Source organism: Bombyx mandarina, chromosome 11, assembly GCF_030267445.1.
Source record: "Bombyx mandarina strain Sakado chromosome 11, ASM3026744v2".
NCBI classification, from domain to species: domain Eukaryota; kingdom Metazoa; phylum Arthropoda; class Insecta; order Lepidoptera; family Bombycidae; genus Bombyx; species Bombyx mandarina.
The window spans coordinates 7,375,759-7,397,472 of record NC_143218.1 but is presented as its reverse complement, the minus strand read 5'-3'; the positions used below and the strand labels follow the sequence as shown (position 1 = coordinate 7,397,472).

Here is a 21,714-nt window from a genome sequence, read left to right as displayed (position 1 = left end):
GAATTGTTACAGACTAGTGGTAAATTAAATTAGTATTATCCATGTAAACTGATCGAAACTGGTGGCAGTATCTCGAGGCAGCTAGAGTTAATTACCAAACCGTTTTCTACGGTGTGAATGGTACTATTCAATAATTTTTTTGAATCAAACAGTCGCGTGCTATTTTATTTCGACATAACGCCAGTTTTTGTTAGGTACCATATAGAGTTCAACTTTCTGGAACTCATTTACGCTATAGCGCAATCGTCACAAGCGCGTTTTTCATTCACGCTTCGCCGGAATAGTTCTTCTCTTTTTAAAGGAACGTGCCGCGAACTCTTGCTCCGATATTTTCTTTTTTATCTTTTTCATTTCTTTTTATTCCTACTTTGTTCTTTTTTTTAATCATTTCACGAATATGGAGATTTTTTTTATCGTTCTCCCGGCGGTTAGGTCTTCATTCATGAGCTTTCTGAGTGAGCGATAGCCAATTTTAGTACGAGCATAGTAATAATAACCAGTTATTATTAATATTAGTTATAATTATTTCTGGTGGTGGGGCCTCTTGTGAGTCCGTACGGGTAGGTACCACCACCCTGCCTATTTCTGCCGTGAAGCAGTAATGCATTTCGGTTTGAAGGATGGGGCAGCCGTTGTATCTATACTTGAGACCTTAGAACTTATATCTCAAGGTGGACGGCGCATTTACGTTGTAGATGTCCATGGGGTCCAGTAACCACTTAACACCAGGAGGGCTGTGAGCTCGTCCACCCACCCAAGTAATTAAAAATAATAATAATAACAATGGTACTTTTATTATTATTGAAATTTAATTTGGAATTGTATAGATTGTAGGGCTAGAGGCTTAGCGACCTCATATGGGTGGTATCACCCCACCTATTCCTTCCTCCAGAACTCGCGAAGATTCAGGCGCGCGCTTATTAATAATAAGCGGGAATAATAAGAATAGATAATAGAACAGCGGCACAACCCGAAGAGCTCACAGTGTATTTAACCTATATGAGTATTGTGACCTGACTCACCATAGAATACCTCAGTAATTTATTCATATAATTGACAGTTAGGAGGTTACTGAGACATTATTTGGCAAACGAATGAAACATAATTAGAATTGTTAAAATAAATAATAAAAACGGTACAAGAGTCCGTGCGTGACGATGAAAACTGTATTAGAGTTTTCGAAGCGTCAGGAATAATAAAACAAAAATAAAAAAAAACGCGAGATTAAACCGTAAAAGTAAGATTAATTATGTCCACGACGTACAAAGACTGAAGCAAATACTATTTAATATTAAACGCTTTTATGTTCTAAATTTCATGCCCTATACCCGGGATTACGTTAATCGACAATCACACATATTAAGCGAAATTTAGTCACATAAAAAAACAGGAAAAATCTCACAAAGCGGAGGGAGGGTTTCGAATTTAAAGATAAACTTCTCATGTATGTAAAGAACTTTTTCTTTGAGATAGAACGTTTCTGGGTGTTCCGCAAACCTTGGCGCATCACTAGGACTGATTGGCTAACTCAAAAGCTCATAAGTAGAGATTTGCTTGATTTTATGTTCTAAATTTCATGCCCTATACCCGGGATTACGTGAATCGACAATCACACTCATAAAGCGAAATTTAGTCACATAAACAAATACGGAAAATCTTACAAAGGGGAGGGAGGATTCCGTATTTAAAGACAAACTTCTCATGTATGTAAAAAAACTTTTTGTGTGGCATAGATGGTTTCTGGGTGTTCCGCAAACCTTGGCGCTTCATTAGAACGGATGGACGAGCTCAAAGGCTCAGAAGTAGAGATTTGCTAACAACCCTAGTGGCCCTACGTGAGACCTAATGATAAACTCAGGGGGCTGATATCACCAGTACAGGAACCTGGGCTTTGATTGCAGCTATCAGTAGTGTCCGCCAGCACGGAGAAGATTGGGTGGATGCGTTGCGTCCTGGGCTCCTGAATGAGCCTGATCGACTTATAAAATGCCCCAATATGTGTTCACATATAAGGATTCGAAGCATACCTATGACGACAATACCAGTAAAATTGTGTTACCATTAAAACCACGTTAAAACTGAGAATACCTTTCTCTGATTCCTCGTTTTATCATCGGACACCGCAAAACTTAGAAAGTGTTGGATCTAAGCAATAAAGACACAATCATTTTGTACATTTTTTTTTTTATTCTAACTCTTTCTAGTGCAACGTACTTTTTTGTTGTTTTTATCTCGAAGTCCAATTTAACACTTGTCGCACCGCACTCGCGTGGCGCCTTAGTTGCAAGAAGCTCGGTTCGGATTGGCGTCGATGTAGGTAAAAATTAAAGGTCGATGAACCTTTGCAAGCTTCTTAATCATTTCATTTCGTTACGCGAGAATTTAAGTGTAAATATTTCAGATTGCATACTGAATGATTTAAGAGTTGGAAAATTTAGTATTCGCATGAATTATGTAATAATTCTAACAATCATGGAAATAATCACAAGAGCATACATTGTAGCAAAAAAAGGCATAAAAAAGGAGAGAACAACTTATATCTGATACACGCAAATAAGTCGGCTTGACGGCATATTTCTTTATTCAGAACCATTGTGCATTAATAATTCTATGAAATGGTGTTATTTGAACAATGTTGTCAAAAAACTTATTTAGGGATTATGTTTTTTCTTGTTCTCCAAATATTAGATTAACGCTGTCTCTAAAACTTATGTATCCATTAATATTGAAGCACCAACATATCTGGCAAAATTAAGAGACGATTTCGAAAAAAAAAAATATTACCATAAATATATTAAAATTCAGACATCTACACATAAAGCTTTCAGTGCGTCTTGCTTTATAATATAATCAATATAACTAACAGCCAATGTGCACTATTACGACAGCCAACCGTTCAAATCAACGAACTTTTTGCGCCAAAGAATGTCCGATAAAAAGCAACCGTGTAATAACAATCTGATTTTGCCGACCGTTAGCGGCGATGGCTCGCGATCCCCCGGTCCATTGTCCGATTCCGGGCAAAAAGATAACAGATACGTGAGTAATTTTATCTTTAACACTTTAATTTGGTTGTAAGTGTATTTAATAATTTTTTTAAATGGCCTCCGCCGTAATGAATGAACGTGATCCATTATGATTATTTAATTGAATTTTCACTTGGTTGTAAACTAATAGGTTATTTTGTTTTAATGTTTTGTGTTATTTTGCTTGAATTCACTGATATTTTTATTTATTTTTAAAGGCAATTTTTTTAATTTTATATAGATCGATCGCGTCTTAGTACCTAGTGCCATCTAGTTGTAAGAAAGCGAAACAAGCATTGATTTTAAAAGCTACAATTTTCAATTAGTGATTTCTTTTGAATGTAGGGAAAATATTATCTGTGGTTTTTTGTTTTTTAAGTTGTAGTTTTATGTAGTGATTAGTATTTTATTATTGATGAGAAAATGCAGAGCAGATCACCTATCAGCTGCTCATCTGCGCAAAGCAACCTAGAGTGGAATCGAGAATGCTTTAAAAGTGTAAGTAAGCGTCTTATCACTAAAAACAATGACTACTACTCAACGATTCGATGGTCATTAAACATCACTATTTCTATTATCTGTATAAATAAAAATTAAATGCAGATCTTTATTATGTTTTCTTTACTTATTTTTAAACACACAACGCCAAAAAAAATTTTTTTGTTTAATCTATAAATATATAAATCTACGGTGGTTTTTACGGATGTTCTGTTATAACCACTGAAACATGCATCCGATTGATTTGAAACTTGGTATCCATGTAGAAAATACATGTACTTAATGGATAGGCTAATATTTATATGAGTGTTGGACTCCCTACACCAGTTGCGGGTGCGTTAATGATAAGAACCTTTGTGGAGGTGAGAAATAATAATGTTAATTTGAAATGCCCAGCGAACACCCAGTTAAAAAACACATTTCAAATTCTGACAAGACTTCTGTATCGGTTACCTAGTTTTAAATATAAACAGTTGGTTCTTTGTATGTGTTTTATGAACAAAAAATATTTGAAAATTATGAATAATTTATTACCGATTGCGATAGTTAAATTCAGCTAATCGTTCAGCTGAGTGTGCGAATCCTGCAAGCAGGTACCAATTTCTCTAATGAAATACGTACAAAACATTATTTCACGATTGACTTCCACGGTGAAGGTATGACATATCGTGTAATCAAATTCAACGCGCAAAAATTGTATATGCGAAATTACTAAGCAATTAAGACATAAACTTTATGTACCATAGTGGCACTCACGTGTCTACGGGCTCGGTAACCTCTTAACACTAGGTGGGCCGTGGGCTTATTCACTTAAGGATGCAATAAAAAAATGGCAATTTATAATTGTTTTCCGCTTCAGTTAGAACATTGGACATTTTCGCCTTCAGGAACATTACAATACCAAAATCACTACGGTAGTAATTTTTCCACTCTACTCTGTGTGGGATAGCTGTCAAATGTCATAGCACTTTGCAGACACCTTACACTTGTACAGCCGTTACAGTATTGAGATGTCCATCTTATATTTCAAGGCAAACTGGAGAGTTCTCTACCTATGTTCAGGAATAAGCAATCGTCATTCTCAGTTTCAATTAATTTTTATTTGCAGCCAAGTGTGAGTTTCCTTTAAAAAAAAAAATGACAAATTTTCGCGCCCATTTTTCGTATACCTTTACTGATGCGTCATTTGAGAGATGTTCTCTGCACTAAGCGCTTCACGTTTCCCCCTTTGCCTTTTCATGAGTGTGTCATGCGAGGTTCGGACGTGGATTGTTGAGCGACAGAAAGATTTAGTTGGTTCGACTCCGACATGCCCCGCCCTCCATCCCTAGTGGAGGGCGGAAGTCCGGCGAGGACTTTTTGGCGGGAACGCGAGGAGAGAATTTGCGTGATTTGTTTTATTTTATCTATTTAGTGTTTCTTCAGGTTTAAATGTGTAATAACGATGGCTTATTAATTGTTTAATATCTGTGAAAGTGCACAAATGTGGGAAAATTACACAAAGTTGTGGGACGTAACTTCTCGGGATCCTCCAAAAAGTCCACTGAAAAAATCTCAGTAATAAATGACCACCATTTTACTGAGATTACATTTTATCCCATGTCATCTCATCTCATTTAATTTAATTTCATCCCAGTTGATTAATGTCTCAAATTAATCATCTTCATTTCATTTCATTTCACTCCATATAATCATTTTTCATAAAAATAAGAATATAAATTAAAATAAGACATGACTTAAAGGTTTTAGTTACCAGATCATAAAATTCCTTAAAAAAAGTCCGACGATTTCCTGCTGACCAAAAAAAACCGATTCTTCATCTAGCCTCAGTAAGCCAACTTCGGTATCAACCGAATTATAAAAAAATCTTCATCGTAATTTAAAATATAGTTGCACACTCCAAATTACATGTTCATTGTGTATAACGGATGTACTTTTTGAAATAAATTGTCACGCGAGCGCGTCGTTTGAACACATGTTTAATATAAAACTTTACACGCAGGAGAAAGTCATAGTACGTCTTCACTGTCAACATGTACCTATCTTATTGAAGTGTGGATGCAGCAACTAATGCTGGACCATCTATATTGGGATCGAGTCCAAAAACTGATTAAGTATCTCAAAGCATTACCTTTTGGAAGTTGTCGTGGCCTAAAGGATAAGACGTCCGGTGCATTTGTATGTTGCGATGGACCGGTGTTCTAATCCCGCAGACGGGTACCAATTTTTCCAATGAAATACGTATTTCTGCCGTGAAGCAATAATGCGTTTCGGTTAGAAGGGTGGGGCAGCCGTTGTAACTATACTGAGACCTTGGAATTGGAGCTGTATCTTCTTAGCTTGTCTCGCTATTATAGCATGAGAAAACCATATCTATATATTAATACGTGAAGCAAAAACTGTGTATCCCTTTTTACGAAAACTGTGCGGACGGAGAAGTATGAAATTTTCCACACTTATAGAGAATATAGAGAAGAAGTGCATAATGCTATTTTTTTTTTTTAAATAGTGCATAAAAGATACTTTAAATCAATAAAGAAAACATCGAGACGTCTGTGGTCAAATTGAGAATAGATTAAATGTTGTTGTAGCCTTGGCGAAATTTGTGATTATAGAAGTATAAAATACCGTCATAATAATGTACAAACTTATAATTTCAATTAATTATAATAGTCGAATTTCGACTACCGGGGGACCACTAGTAAGACTTAAACTTGCATCAAGTACGTGCGCGACAAATAGATGAATAATTCAATAACTCAATATCACGCTAACCGATTTCGATGATTATTGTTTGGAATTAATTTGTTTTGGATTTTTTTTTTTCTATTTGAAGTCGGTTTTAGTTAAAGCATGTCTATTTACAATTATCGTAACACGAACGTCACTCTACTTAATGGCATTTTGGGGGACACTTTTTACGGATAGAGTATATTATCTCTGGCCGTAAGAGTAGGACGTTTTGTAAGTAAATTGGGTGAGTAAATTTGTAAGAGCACGCACAGTTTGTTGTCGTTTTGGTATTTCTGCTCATTTCTTAGCCAGTCATCATCTCGGCTTCACGTGTGGCTTATACACAAGGATATATACCACGTCTGTGCACTCCGCGACTCGCCACATTTTATATATATTTTACAGGCGAAAACTGCGGCATCTCTTGGATTGTTCATCGTCTTCAAACTTTCGTATTATAGAATTATCTCTCATTACCTCTATGCCTCATAGAGATAATGTCAGAACCAGTGTCAACATACAGGGAGTAATTTTAGTGTTTCCGAAAAATAAGGTAGTTCAGATTCCTGATAAGATAACATTGAAAACATTAAATGACACAGAACTAACTAAAGGAATATAATTTATTCAAATTTCAATTTTGCAATTGGTTCCGCTACACCCTGTATAAGGAGCTGTGACTCCATACCTCCGTCTCAAGATGTGCGAAGAGATATCCTTTATGCTGCCCATGGATAATGCTTCAGCCTGTTGTTCATAAAATCCTCTACCCTTCCACTTCAATAACAAAACATGCAATACAAATAAAACAAAAAAAGAAATTAGTACTAACACTTAAATAGTGCCGTAAAGTAAACTCGATTTATCTGCACAATTAACTTTATAAAAAGCTTCCAAGATTTTATTGGTCATCACCAAGTTATTGCCTATTAAAATATTTATGGTTTAAATTAGTTTATGAACGCGTAAAACACGTGACAAATGCCACCAAAAGCCAATGGTTCTCTGAACACCATTTAGGACTAGATTATCCGGCCTTTATCTACACATATAATAATATGTAAGTGTATGAGAATGAATCCCTATTTCCCTCGTTCACAGCATCACGCGTGAACGATTGGACCGATTTTGCTAAATTTTTTTTCTTGTATTTGTTTATTGTCAGGAGAAAGTTCTCGTTAAGAATATTGTAAACTCAATTCTGGGTAAAGCTACCAAGGGCATTCAGCGGTGAAAGGGTTGGAGCATCATACCAGCTTTATTGCGATTTCCAGTCGGCATTTACGGGCGGTAGGGCGTATCTTAATCACTGGCAGGTACATCTAGCTTATTTCTGCTGCGAAACAGTAATGCGTTCTAGTCTAAAAGGACGGTGAGACATCATTAAGATTTATATATCTTAATGCATGCGTTGTGTAAATGATTACGAGTACTTGAGATTCGTGGTTTGTTTGTTTTACAGTTTAACTCACTTATTAGTGTTAATTCGACGAATGCTTTTTCATATATATATATATAGAATTTTACGTTATAGTGGTTTGCCGGATGAAAATTCACGTATGGTTAAGTGAGAGAGAGAGAGAGGGAGAAAGAGCCCTTAACTAGTTTACAGGCTAGCCAAATAACATCGAGTCGAAAGGCCAATTCGATATCAGAAAAAATAATCTGTATACCCAAAGAAATTTATCGTTAATGAATTTATGTTAATTAGTTAATAAGAAAAAATACAATATTAATATTATCATTTGGATACCGATGACGAAGCTATCAATTTGAGGAATTAGTATTTGGTATACAATTTATTAAAGCACCATTTAAATAAAGCAAAAGACATTGTCAAACAAAACACGTTAAGCACTCTCAGCGCGCGTATCGGCAGCCATAACTTAGGTTTTAGGGCCGTTTTGACCTTTAACTTTTTATAGTTTTCTAGAAATAGCGCGGCCCGACCTACAGACGTTCTCGGAACTAGTCGGTTCGGTTCCAAGCTCGAGGAGACACAAAAAATACACACTAATACGTTAATTTAAATATTCACTATGTATACGATACCTAAACGCAATAAGTATTTTGTTTGGATTTAGTATCCCATTAAATGTACCACCTATCCTATATTCATAGATAATATTTAAGCATAACTCAAAATGAAACGATTATGGAGGGTAGAAGTAGGGAGCACCATCTTGTCTAAGGAACAAATTGAAAAAACAGTGCTAGTGTAGGCAGTGGAAATGATATGAATATAGCAGTTTCCCAGTATGAAGTTTTTTATATTGCATAGATGGGTGGACCAGCTCACAGCCCACCTGTGTTAAGTGGTTACCGGAGCCTATAGACATCTACAACGTAAATGCCACCACCCACCTTGAGATATGAGCTCCAAGTATAGTTACAATGGCTGCCCCACCCTTTAAACCGTATTACTGCTTCACGACAAAAATCCCTGCCTATTTTTGTGTACCCAAACTGCTAATCAATATTCGAGTATTAAAAAAAAAAACATTTTCTGACAGGAAACATCCCGCCCGTTTACTGGCATTTTAAAATAATCAATATTGAAAAATAAAACCGTAGACATGGACGTGACCACGGAAATACACAATATCATTTTTATTGTTTGCAACCTTTTACAGATTGTATAAGTGTAAATTGGTTTTGTTAGTATTTACTTTATACAATACAAAACAATTTATTGCGCCTAGATAGACTAAAATACCGACAATGTACAGAAAAATTTAATGAGTAAAGTTAAACTTAAAACTAAAGTACAATAGACGGACTTATCGCTGAAAATGATCTCTTCCAGTCAACCTTGTGTAACAATGCTTACAAAATCATCATAACCTTCATCGCTACAAATCAGCATGAATAACATGTTAATATCGCAAATTAGTTCAAAATACAAAATAAATATGTTTAAGGCTGCATAGCCCTTGATATATTGGCCCGTTCCATGTCCAAGCGATCGACGAAACGGCCACTGGCGGCAAACAGCAATGGCAGCTTTCACTTCCAATTTCTTTTAACAATAACTATTATAAACGAGCTCTGCATTTAATTCGTTATCAATGCTGTGTATTCCGTTAGTTAATTTCTTAACTGTAGCAAGAAGTATTGCCGCTAACCGTGACGGACGGTTCAGTTTGGTGTGTCGTTGGCTAGTGGATGTTTGGACATTAAAATAATAACAATATACATACCTATTATTTTCTATCACTATTTATAAAATTAGCTCGGTCTATATGAATGTCAATAATTCTGCTAAAATCTTATTCTAGGCATCTCAATTATTCAAATTTTACTAATTTGTATTGCACTATCACCATTTTTTAAAGCCAGCCAAGAGACAATACGAAACCGAATTTTATAGCGATATACTTTTTAGGATAAGATTATAACAGATTGCAATCTAATCAGCCATATTCTTGCTGTGACCTACAAAGAGTGTTACATTTTTAGTACACCCCAAATCCGGTTTTAAAAGGGAAAAGTATTTTTTACGTACAGCCATTAATACTCTAAAGCCATTGGTATTTTGCAGATTCCATTGAGAAGGAAAATAAACCAAAACACAATTAAATAAAATCTAGTTCACATCACTTAATATATTTCGACAAGTCTGAATATACATTAAGTAAAGTTAAGTTTTTAGTTCACATCTAGTTCGATAAGTCAGAATATACATATAAGTAAAGTATGAGCCATAAGTTTATGAGTTTATTAGTAGCCAGTTAAGAAATCCTTTGACGAGGGAAGGTGGGTAAGACAAGGCACGATGCTCGTCGCAACGTGAACCACCACCCACTTTGATACATGAGGTCGAAAGTCCCAATTTCAGCTAAGTAATTTAATTGAAATTCAATTTCAAACATTTTAAGAGTAATTACTTCACTGGTACATTTTACGTACTGCAGCTGTAAAAGGAAAACAAAATACGTTGACATTTCTAGTGATGTCGTGTACACTGTGCAATTAATTAGGGCGAGCAGAGTTGCGATTTACTAAGTACATAACTGCGAGTATAATAACAATCATTAGTCCTGAATGAACAATATCCACTGTTAGCAAATTGTATTTTAAACGCCAAGAGATTCCGAAAGTCTCCGTGCTAACGACGAGTTTAACATTAATGAATAATAACTATTTTTGTTATTTTTTTTTACTTTGAATTGTTCTCAATATAAAGTGAACAAATGGCAAACAGAATAAATTAATTTAATATATTTCTTAATTTAAAAGATTCGTCCCGTCGTGAGCATTATGCAATTACCAATTAACCTGAACTTAACTTTACGTTCTGTCTATGGATTTGACGGATTCCATTACAAAAATCAGACGGACAAAGAACTCAACTGTCCGTCTTTAAAAAAATAGCTACCTAGATTACGGCACGGGTTACTGGTAAATATTGAAAATATTAAATAAGACTGCATCAGACAGCAAAATAAAACAAAATCTATCGATCATCGTGCATTCTCGTTACCCTTTGCAAAACCTTTGCGACCATATTTTCGGCGGAGTGCGGCAGTTACCATGGCAACCGTGTCGTTGTTTTGCCAATCGCCCCGCGTCTATTCATTTTGTTTTTGTTGCGCTTTTTTGGACGCGGAAATATAGGCACAGGGAATCCAGCAGACAAAGCCTGCATGCGACGTGGCGTGATTGTGTGTGTTCTATGTTTACATTGTCTACATACATGTAGCCTTTGTATGTGTATATGTATGAATCTGGATTATTACGTTTCACATTGATACCTAAATACTGATTTTTTTCATATAAGTATTAAACAAGCCTCCATTATGAACTCAGGGAGAAATTTGTGTGGATTTTAAAATGACTGTCATTACAACGTTTATGGAAGCAAACTTTTATTAATAGTTTTTTACTTTTTCGTAGCAAAATGACAACTTAAGTATCATCGTTCTCCTCTATCGCATCGATTTAACTTAGAGAATTAAAATATTTTATAATATTGAAATATTATGTATTAACTAACAATGTCATTCTGTATAAAATTATGAAAATTATGCTGTATATTATGCTGTATATAACCAAATAATAGATGGATACATTTTTTTTTATAAGCATGATCTTAAATCAGCGTATCTATCATACCATTAATAACTACTGTTTTCAATTAAGATCTTAAATATTTTTTCTTCTTATCATTGTTAATGTACGGGGTACGTTGGGGTTCTAATAATTTCATTCCAATAAAGCGTAAAAATACATTAGAAAAGCTTTAATTAACTTGCATTAACTGTCTCTATGTTTGTATAGGTCAAATTTTGCAAGCTAATTCAGAGCCACTTCTTGTCTTACATGTTGGTTCAAATTTTAAGACAATTGTTTTTGTATGGTTAGCATGGCCTGAATCGGCAGATTAACTCTAGATTTCCTCAACGATCCACGGTTTTAAGTTCTACCGTGGTTCCTGTACTCAGGGTTGGGTCTAGACTCTAGACTAACGAAATCTGAATTATTAGCAGTACAGAAAATAAACATATTAGCAGTAGAGATATTCAGTTATGATAACCCATTCTAAGTGTGATCAGGGTCTGATCTGCTCTCAGGATTCTGAATGAAGAAAGAACAGTCCTACGTTCACGGGCACGAAAATCGATATTCGTTATTCGCTATACATACCTACATAAATATCGAATATCGGTCACAACAATGGCACACCTGTAACACAAGTTCTTTACGAACTTATCACGGGACCAGTTAACGTGGCGTGATTGTTAGTAAAAATATTTATAAAAAAAAAATGGCTGAACAAATGATGTTTTATACAAGGAACACAAGATGCATATTGCAATATTCTATGTCTTTTCTATTGTATTATCAACTGTCCAGACGTACGTGGCCTTAATTAGAATCAAATCGCTAGGAGGTCTCCTTTCCAAAGAATTAGACTGTACTTAATGAACAAGTAATGGACTATGCAACAATGACGCGTTAAATGAAATGTGCAGACTTAGTACCTAACATGTCTAACGAACATATAATAAAAATCAATTTTAGACAAGTTAATATCGCGACAAGCTTTTCTATTGCACATTCATATGTGGTACAGTTAAGTAACTAAATGTGAAACATTTATGGGTTTAATTTTTTTTAGAGAAAGAGAGAGAATGTGCTATAAAGTACACAAAAATAAAGATGCAAAATATTAAATAAAAAAAGTACAATGTGCGGTCTTATCGTTAATACCGATCTTTCTAGATAACCATCAGGTGGATAAGAATCACTTATGAAAATAAATGAATTTTTATGGGATTAAAAAACACATATTTACGAATTTAAAACATATTAATCTTTGCTTGTTTGCTCGTCGATCTTTGATTTAATCGCTAACAAACTTCACATGGTCTCCCGCTAAGCCAATTTAAAGATTTCTTGAAAATTTCATCGAAATTGGTCCAGCATTTTAGGCGTCTAAGGAACATACACACACATCGACTTTATATGTGTAGATTGATTTCTCCAAAACATTACTTTTTTTTCCTACCTCTAAGTTGACAGTCTAGAGAGACCATCGCTGGGCTAGTAGGTGAGCTCACGGGGCTCAAACTTGACGATATTGCTAACACGAACCCTAGTAAGAGCCGTGCTTCGCAGAATCTACTACCGGATCGGAAACGCAACCCACTGAGAACATCCGGCGAGAAACTCAGTGGGCTGTCTGTGGGTTAATTTACTCGCCGAGCCCTTCATCGCAAGCGACGGCTTCGACGAGGACGATGACCGGTCCTTGGGGTACCTAAAAGCATCGTTAGTGGATCGGGAGGCAACATTACTTCTACATTATTCTGTTGTCAAGTATTAATGCATTGAAAGGAAGTACTGTTAAAGTGAGACTTCGAATTCACGTCTCAACGTGGGTGGCGATATTGACGTTGTTAATGTCAGTGGCACCGGTAGCCACTTTGCACTAAATGAGCTGTGAGCTCGTCCACCCTTCTTAGCAATAAAAAAATCTTTGGTTCGTGTATGTCTTACCGGCGCTTTCATAAGGCTAGAAAAATCTTGCTGACTATTGCATTAAAACGATTGAAAATTAAACGTTGGATTTAACTTTTTTAAACTTTTTTTTTGTTTTCCTGCCACTAATAATTTTTTTTTTTGTTCAATTGCCCGGGAACGAATTATCATTAAGAATTGAATCAGTCAACTTGGATTACATTTTGTAATTTTACGTTATATTTGGTATAGTCTTCTCGGCTGCAGAACATTAATACCCCTGTCCTGGTGAAACTGGAAAGGCCTCCGGGCCACCAGTGATCCATCAATCATAAAAAAAAACCATTAATATTGTGTATCAAATACTTCACATATTTCCGATCAAGATATTTTTCGCACAAAGGTAATGCGTTAAGTAACAATTTTTTTTACAAAAGAGTTCGGAAGCATTTAATCGTAATGCAATTTTAGTTTTGAGTTATTTTGCTAAAATAGTACGCAGGGGCTTTGTTGAGTCTGAAGTTAGCCAATCATTGGTTGCGTACGTTTAGAATAAACTCGCCACCCAGGTTTCACGGCTCACAAGATTCTAAAATATGTTAGTAAATTTCAAACAATAATGATAACTTAAGCAAATTCTCATAACTGCGTGTTATTACACTATTTTTTACTTTAAAGTCAAGTTGGTCATGACTTAATATTACTAAATACAAATATTTGACAAAACAATAATGGTAGGTATGTACTGGTTTTAGAACGCACAGTAGAATGAGTGAGATACGAAGTTTGAGCTGAAGTTGTGAGCAAAACGAATCTGTTCGCGAACAGTGTTTCGCAATAACTTTTATAGCAAATTAGAATACAATCAAAAAAATGTTATCCAGCCTCAGGACTGGAGTACAGGGCTTGGTAGGTAAAATTTCACTCACAATTATACATAAACTTTGGATATAACAGGGTTATATAATTATTGTTTTGACGTTTGTGATACCTATTTTTCTACTGAAAAAAGTGATCGTTTTTGATTTCAGTGGCGTATATCCTCTAGGTCAATTCAGACCACAGCATCAAGGCAACATGACAGTCTATTTGTCCACCGAGACACTCCTGAGGACAACCCGAGCATTCCCTTTGAGTTCTCGCAGGCCAATCAAAAGGTGTGCCTTCATTTGTTATTGCTGGATCTGAATTTGAATCTTCTGACAATTGAAAATAAAAATAAAAGACGATTTTTAGTATTCTAATAAATAGTTATAATTTTATCTAAGTTAAATAGAATTAGATAAAAAAAGGTATTCCAATTTTAAAAAATTCTAAATTTTTTTTCTTTTTAATTATATTGTCTTAGTTCAAATGAAAACTTAACAAAACTTGAAGAAATCATTCAAATCTGAATTCAATAATATTGCCATCTTAATAATGCCATGTACCATTATTTCTCAAAAGAATTTAACCATTGATATTGTGACTTGGAGACACATTTTCAGTTAAGTGCTACACAATGCCATAGCTATAGGTACCGCATAAGCACATAACAACAGATGGAGCGTCTGACATCTGGCAAAAATATTAAAAATAAAAATAAAATGGTATGTTTTTTTGAATTCAAATACATCAATATTAATTTTTGTTTTCCAGAGAGTAGAGGCTTTGTTGGCCATTTACCCTGAAGGTCACAAGCGAGGTGCCATGATTCCTTTACTGGATCTGGCACAACGACAGAGTGGAGGCTGGCTACCGATCTCAGCTATGCACAAGGTGGCTGAGATCTTAAATCTTCCAAAAATGAGAGTTTATGAAGTAGCTACATTTTACACAATGTTCATAAGGTAAATATTAGCTATTAAAAGCTATATTATTTACTATTTAAATATTATAAGCACCTTTAGAATTATAGAGACCCATATTGAAATTTTTGGATTTCGTCTTTTAATTCAAACAACGGATCTAGCACGACACTTTTCAGTGATTCTTAGTAATCAAATGATCAGTAGTAGCTTATAAAGGGACAAAGCTATCCATCAGTCTCCTTCACTCCGTCCCCTTCCTCTACGTTTTTTCGGATTGAGAACTTTAATCGATGTTTTCCAAAAAACACATTTTTTGAGTTGGGTCTTTATAATTCTAAAGGTGCGTTACGTGCATAGACAATATATACAGTTCATAGATATTTTTAAATTTTTCTACCAATTTTTTTTTTCCAAAAAAAAAAGAACTCACGTTACGCTTGGTGTTAAGTGCTTTCTGAAGCCCTTAAAGATTAACAGCGTCAATTTTGTGATGTGTATGGGTTCATTAACATGAGGGGGGTTATGGTCTCAGTTACCTGTCCAAGCAATAAAAAAATTATCAGAATTATTAACTATTACAGACGACCAATTGGTAAATACCATGTCCAAGTATGTACAACTACCCCTTGCTGGCTTCGAGGCTCTGATGCCATATTGAATGCAATTAAACAGGAAACAAACTGTGAGGTTGGAGGCAACAGTCCTTGTGGAAAGTTTTCCGTTTCAGAGGTTCGTACCAAATTGTCATTTCTTTTGAAACAGCATAGTGACTTATACAACAACATGACACATAATAATACTAAGGTTAAAAATAATTTTACATTAGATTGTTAAATATGTTATAAATACTTGAAAGCAGTAGAGAGAATACACAGTCCATGGACCACAGTCATTGCATGGCCATCATCAGATGCATATTAAATTTGAAAGCTTTGAAAAGAAGAATGTATTTGAAATTTTATATTAAATATCTAATCTAATTTAATAAAATCGTTTCCCTAAGGAAATATTATATTGTTTTTCGTTAAAAAAATAACAAACTAATTTAGCTTAGATTCTAGACCAAGAAAGATAGGATAGAATTGACTATGCAGACATTTATTGCTTAATACACCAATGAGCCTACATTAATGGTGTATTTGATTTTTCGTTTTAGCTTACCTAACATAAAGTATGTCCATAATACAAAATTCTAAGTACTGACAGTTGTTAGCTTGTTACTGATGTCTATAATTGGAAATATGATATAAATACAATTTTAAAAGATATTACAGTTACTCACTGTTAATGTGCTTTGAGATTCATTTCACATTACTTATTTATTTCAGGTTGAATGTTTGGGAGCTTGTGTGAACGCCCCAATGATACAAGTCAATGATGATTACTATGTAAGTTATTATATTTATCTGCAAGTAAATTAAAAAATTACTGATATAAATTCTTATATCCTTGATCAAACATTTCAAAAATCTAAAGTAATGTATATTCATTCATGTATATACATTACTTTAGATTATCATATGTAAATTGTTTAAAATATTTGTATAACGCATATAAAAATCATGTGTAACGCATTTCACACACGTAGGAATGAAGCCTCTAGAAGTAGATTGTCTTATTCTCTTGCAAGTTAAATCCCAGAGAGTTATAATATGTCTGCATCTTTTTAGTTTCGTTTTCTGACTGATATTTTTCTTCGTCAAATTGCATTGAGTTTAAGTCACAATGAAGCAAATTCTTTCCACAAATAGAACATTAAACATTTACAGGGTTTTTTAATAAAAAAAAGAGACTTCTTAATAAATGAAATGTTTTGTTACAGGAGGACCTGTCTGTAGAAGATACAAAAGAAATTATCAGCAAATTAAAGAAGGACGAGAAACCCAAACCTGGGCCCAGGTATTTCAATTTCTCATATTTTAGATACTGACAATCTGTAACCCACTTCTGGTGTGTGATAATTGATTCATATGAACTATTGAATACACACTAGAAACAATTATTTTTATGTATGACAGTGTGGATAGTGTTAAAATTGTGCTAGGATCATAAGGTATTAAGTATTTTAAAATATTAAAAAAATATAAAATTTGATATGTCATACCACAGCTTAATAAATAGCATTAAGTATCATTAAGTTGGCCTCGTAACCTATTATTGACATGCGAGTCTCCAGCATGTTGTGAGCCTGTGTAATATGCTAACTGGTTTATTACTGCAAATCAAACATGCATTTCCTTTTTTGCCAATGAAATTAACAGTTTGATCTCACGTCTAGAGAGTGTGAGAGTGTCTAAATATTGTTTAATTGTCTATGACAATTTCTTAACATGGAACAAACTAATGAAGTTTTTTATTTTTTTACGTCCATGTAATTTCAGGAGTGGAAGATTCGCGTCCGAGCCTCTCGGAGGATTGACCTCGCTGACTGAAGAACCCACAGGGCCTGGCTTCGGAGTACAAGATGCACTCAAGGCGTAAATCTGGTGTTGTCTTGTGTAAATAGGAATTATTTAAATAAATCATGTTAGTGAGCTTCTGTTTTATTTAAGTACGTAAAATTTTGAGGTATCTGCCAGTGGTATGAACGATATTATACATAAAGATAAACATGAAATCCCAACTCATTAAAACAAAAAGTGTTTTTATAGAAATATTGTTTTCCATTCATTCATCATCATTATTCTACCGGCACGCTATGATGGCCGTTTTCACGTTTGTCCACTCATGAAGTCTCGTATTAATAGTAATTACATTTGAATTTCATACTTCAGTGCCTTTGATGGAGCAAATTGGTGTTCTGTATTGTCAATAGTGACGTGCAGTTAGTCTTAAAATTTATCGAATGTATTATTGTAGGTATTGATTTGTAAACTATTTATATATTAGGGTCCCGTGAACATTTTTTTTTTAATAAGATTATAATTATTGGTGTACTTATTTTTTTTTTGTAGCTCACAGTCGTCCACTTCGGCTCTCCTTATTCACCTCTTGCCAACCACGCTTCGGATGTCATCGTATCACCAAGCCACGGGGCGTCCCATGTTACGTTTTCGTTTACGTTAAAGGAAACTCTTTATATTTGTTTCGTCTTCAGGAACGATCCTCTCTAACTGACGTACTTACAAAGTTTTTACCTTAAAAATTATCATCAGCATCGAGTTTCTCTCTCTCTCTCTCTCTCTCTTCAATCGGTGCGACTAGCTGTCTCCATCGATCCCGTTCTGTACCTTCCCCAAAGGTACAGACAAGACAAGCTACAGGTGCGTCGCTGACAAGTATTTTCAGTTCCTCCGCTATTTGGTCCGACCATCGTTTGGGACTCTACCCCTGAGACTTTTTCCCTCGATTTTACCGGTCAACACAAGGCGTTCAAAATTTCTGGTATTCCTGCGAGTATCGAGTTTCATTAGATGCTATAAAATAAATTGAACACATAAAAGAGTTTTAGGAGCAGGATCTTGAGACATTATTGCAACTCGTTTTTTCAATGATCTTCAATGTGCATTCCGGTTTTTAACCAAAATTGATCTCACGTATTTCATTAGGACTGTTAGTGACGTTGTGGCGTCTGTCAACGACTTACTAGGATGATTGTGATTTCTTATTTTCATAACTATAAAAACCGTTCCGCAAACACTGTGATCCTATCTTTGAACTTCCACTGCTTTTCATTTATTCAAAATGATCACCTCTTTTTTAAACAATAGTTTTGTTTAGAGCCCTCATTCCTATTTTGATCTATTATGTACTGGCCGCATCGATGGATAGGGGCCGTGCTGATATCTCTGCTAAGATTTATATGATATCTCTGCTAAGAAGGGAACCTCTAATTGTAACAGACTTCAATCGTGCTTAAATTAGATATCTATGGGCTCCGATAATCGCTTAAAATCATTCATGCTAGCTTCTTGTTCTTTTTTCCTTGAAGTATATCCACTTAACATACTACATACGCCAAATCCCTGGCATACATTTTACGACCGGCTGCATTTCAATCCGCTTTGGGTTATATAGGCCGTTTTCCAATTAGAGCACAAGAGCGCATTATGCGGCAATGGTAGTTTTCCAATTACAGAGCATAATGCGACTCAGTGACGCACAATGCCGAATTATGCTGAAGCTTAGTTGAGCATAATGCGCTCTTGTGCTGTAATTGGAAAACGGCCATAATTATCCAGTAAGTAGTATACATCCATCGTAACGTACCTATCATAGAAAGAAATATTTCTGTTTCTTCTTTTGGTGTGTCATTTCCTTCCTTTCCTTCATTGATTTTTAGTGCTATGATTTGAATTTGATAATTAATTAAGAACATTTACGGTGATATTTAGATGTTCAGTTACCAAAAATATGAAAATTTCACATTTTATTCATTTTCCTTTATTTTCATGATAATATTTGGGTTGTGACATCATCTACCTGTATTTTTAAATATATTTTTTTCATAAATACAAGCCATTTTCAATGAAGCCCAAAGTTAGTAAGAACGTAGATAAACCACGAAATCTGTTTATCACCGTTGCAGCGATAATGATAACTCCATGCGCGCTTTTACACGCTACGTAAAATCACATTTTCAATGTATTAATCGTGGCATTTTGACGTCAAACCTTATGTAGTTTTGAAAATTAGCTACTAAATACAGATTTTCCATGTTTATAATAATGAATACGTGCTTATTCATTCATATTTAAGATTAAATGAAGTGTATGGTAGTGGTTGATCCAGTGAATTTTTAGTTAATAGTTTATTGAAGTAGTGAACGTTTTAAACATTACTTTAATTTAACATTCAGTGTAAAATTGGGTTAAAAATTGGATAACTAGTGTCGAACTCAATACCAATAAAGTGCTCTAAAAGCATTTTAAATGAACCGCAAACAATACAAAAATGTGCCGAACAGGGAAATCAAAGAATACACAAAAATAGAGCTGTGGGATACGGACTCCAAAGATTATGGATATGTAAGCTTTTTAACATTTCTGATTGTTTTCATTTCAATAGACATTATACCGTGATAAACCACGTCATCAATGTCAAAGAGTTTGTCAGACTTTAACTTACTTGGTCAATGTCATCAATCATCGTTGTGACAAAATGTAGCTAGAGTATAAATTAATTCTGAGCACAGAATGGAAGACCAAATTTTATTCAGATAATTATGTAACTTTTAATTTTGATATTTTTTCACATAAACTCTGTCTTTTCTATAATTCTTGATCACCAAGCACGCAAGAACTGAAAACAGCCATTTCAAAAAAATAGCAGAATATTAAAGGTTATTTTTATTAAGTTTTTAATTATTTTAGTACCGTAAAATGGGGCGATTAGGGACAAATTCCAACTTTATGAGCAATTTTAAGGTAGTTGTTGATGTATATAATGCTATATCAGGATCAAAATGATTGAGTCTTGGGGGCATCTTTATTGTCTAATTTAAAATTATGCAACTAGCATTCCAGTTTAAGCAAAAAATGCAAAAATAGGTGTGATCCCTATTTACCCGAAAATTGCGGTTAATTGGGACGAAATGAGAAATTTCCTAGGGTTGGCACTACTTTTATTTTTATATATAGTTTTAATTTATTTATTTATTTAGTTGCACCAACAAAGTGATCATCAATAAAAAAAATTGAAAATCTGACAAAAGTACATGGCAGACATCACCTCAATTATAGGTGCAATCGACAGTGCTGATATTTCTATCTGGGTTAAGAGATTAGGTGTGTCGGTTATTCCATGGATTAATCAGATGAATACCCCCACTCTGAACAAATATTAAATATTTTATTATGTATTACTTAGACATTTTTGTCCACCTTGAGATTTCATTGATCTTGTTACATGTCTCTGCAAAATCGACTTACTTATATTAAATTGCTTATCTATTTCAAATAAAGACTTATTCCCAATTTCGCTTCGAATAAACCAGATTTTTACCAACAAATTTAAAAAATATTGTTATAACTACATAGACAACCCTACAAACCTGTACCTATTTATACTTAGGTCGTTTCCATTTCACGTATTCTCATCCCAATTGACCCCTTTTTCGTTGTTATTTGTACCTAAGACGTCCCCAATATCCCCAAAAACAACAGATTTTTACATGTATTTTTATTTAATCAAATACATTAAAACCAATAACAACTGAGACTTACCTTTAATATATATGCTGGTTCAAACACTAAATAACGTTTATAAATCATATTCGTCTTCTATTATTATCAAATAAATAAAAGAGAGCAAAGTTTCTAGCACTAAATTAATGACCACCACAGGAAGTTAATTTGAAACGCGATTTTTTATAAGTTAGCAGCTATTATCATGCATATTCAGAGTTGTTTTGTGAACTTTCAACATTCTACTATTAAACTACAAAAAATGGAAGATTTTGCAACGAATATAAAACTTATATTGAGCGTCGAAAGATTTTCCCGGTTTTTTCCCGATTCGCCTGTCAATCCCTAATCGCCCCATTTTACCGGTATGTAATGCTTATAAGACCTATTATCTCATCATGGGTAGACTAAAGTGATCTTAAAGTAATAGTAAATCACATCTGACATTTATTTTGTCTTTTCGATACTGCTACCTACCGCAATCGATTTTGAAATAGTTTTGCGATGGTTTAAGCAATTAAAAGTTTTAGTTAGTTAGCTCTTTGTTTTTTATGCTACTGCTCATAGCCTTGACAAGCT

The 21,714-nt window shown here is 34.4% G+C and overlaps 2 protein-coding genes and 2 long non-coding RNA genes across 4 annotated transcripts in view; 2 read left to right on the top strand and 2 right to left on the bottom strand.

Moving 5' to 3' along the window:
* Positions 1–13,970: 13,970 nt before the first annotated feature.
* Positions 13,971–17,544, top strand: ND-24 (NADH dehydrogenase ubiquinone). The gene is made up of 7 exons (XM_028173314.2): positions 13,971–14,129; positions 14,252–14,377; positions 14,859–15,049; positions 15,592–15,739; positions 16,339–16,398; positions 16,833–16,909; positions 17,392–17,544. Exons 1-7 carry the CDS (start codon positions 14,094–14,096, stop codon positions 17,489–17,491), a joined length of 738 nt encoding a protein of 245 aa, XP_028029115.2. The 5' UTR covers positions 13,971–14,093; the 3' UTR covers positions 17,492–17,544.
* LOC149501995 (uncharacterized) lies at positions 14,384–16,425 on the bottom strand. The gene is made up of 3 exons (XR_016323765.1): positions 16,293–16,425; positions 15,441–15,546; positions 14,384–14,777 (listed from the first exon to the last, which is right to left on the bottom strand). It is a non-coding gene; the product is annotated as an uncharacterized LOC149501995 (long non-coding RNA).
* LOC149501994 (uncharacterized) lies at positions 17,536–19,519 on the bottom strand. The gene is made up of 2 exons (XR_016323767.1): positions 19,220–19,519; positions 17,536–18,400 (listed from the first exon to the last, which is right to left on the bottom strand). It is a non-coding gene; the product is annotated as an uncharacterized LOC149501994 (long non-coding RNA).
* Positions 19,520–19,588: 69 nt separating this feature from the next.
* Positions 19,589–21,714, top strand: part of SPoCk (secretory pathway calcium atpase) — a 50,453-nt gene continuing 48,327 nt past the window's right edge. The window contains exon 1 of the mRNA XM_089730846.1: positions 19,589–19,977. Coding sequence (XP_089586972.1) covers positions 19,882–19,977 — 96 coding nt within the window. The 5' untranslated portion in view covers positions 19,589–19,881. The remainder of the gene's footprint in view (positions 19,978–21,714) is intronic.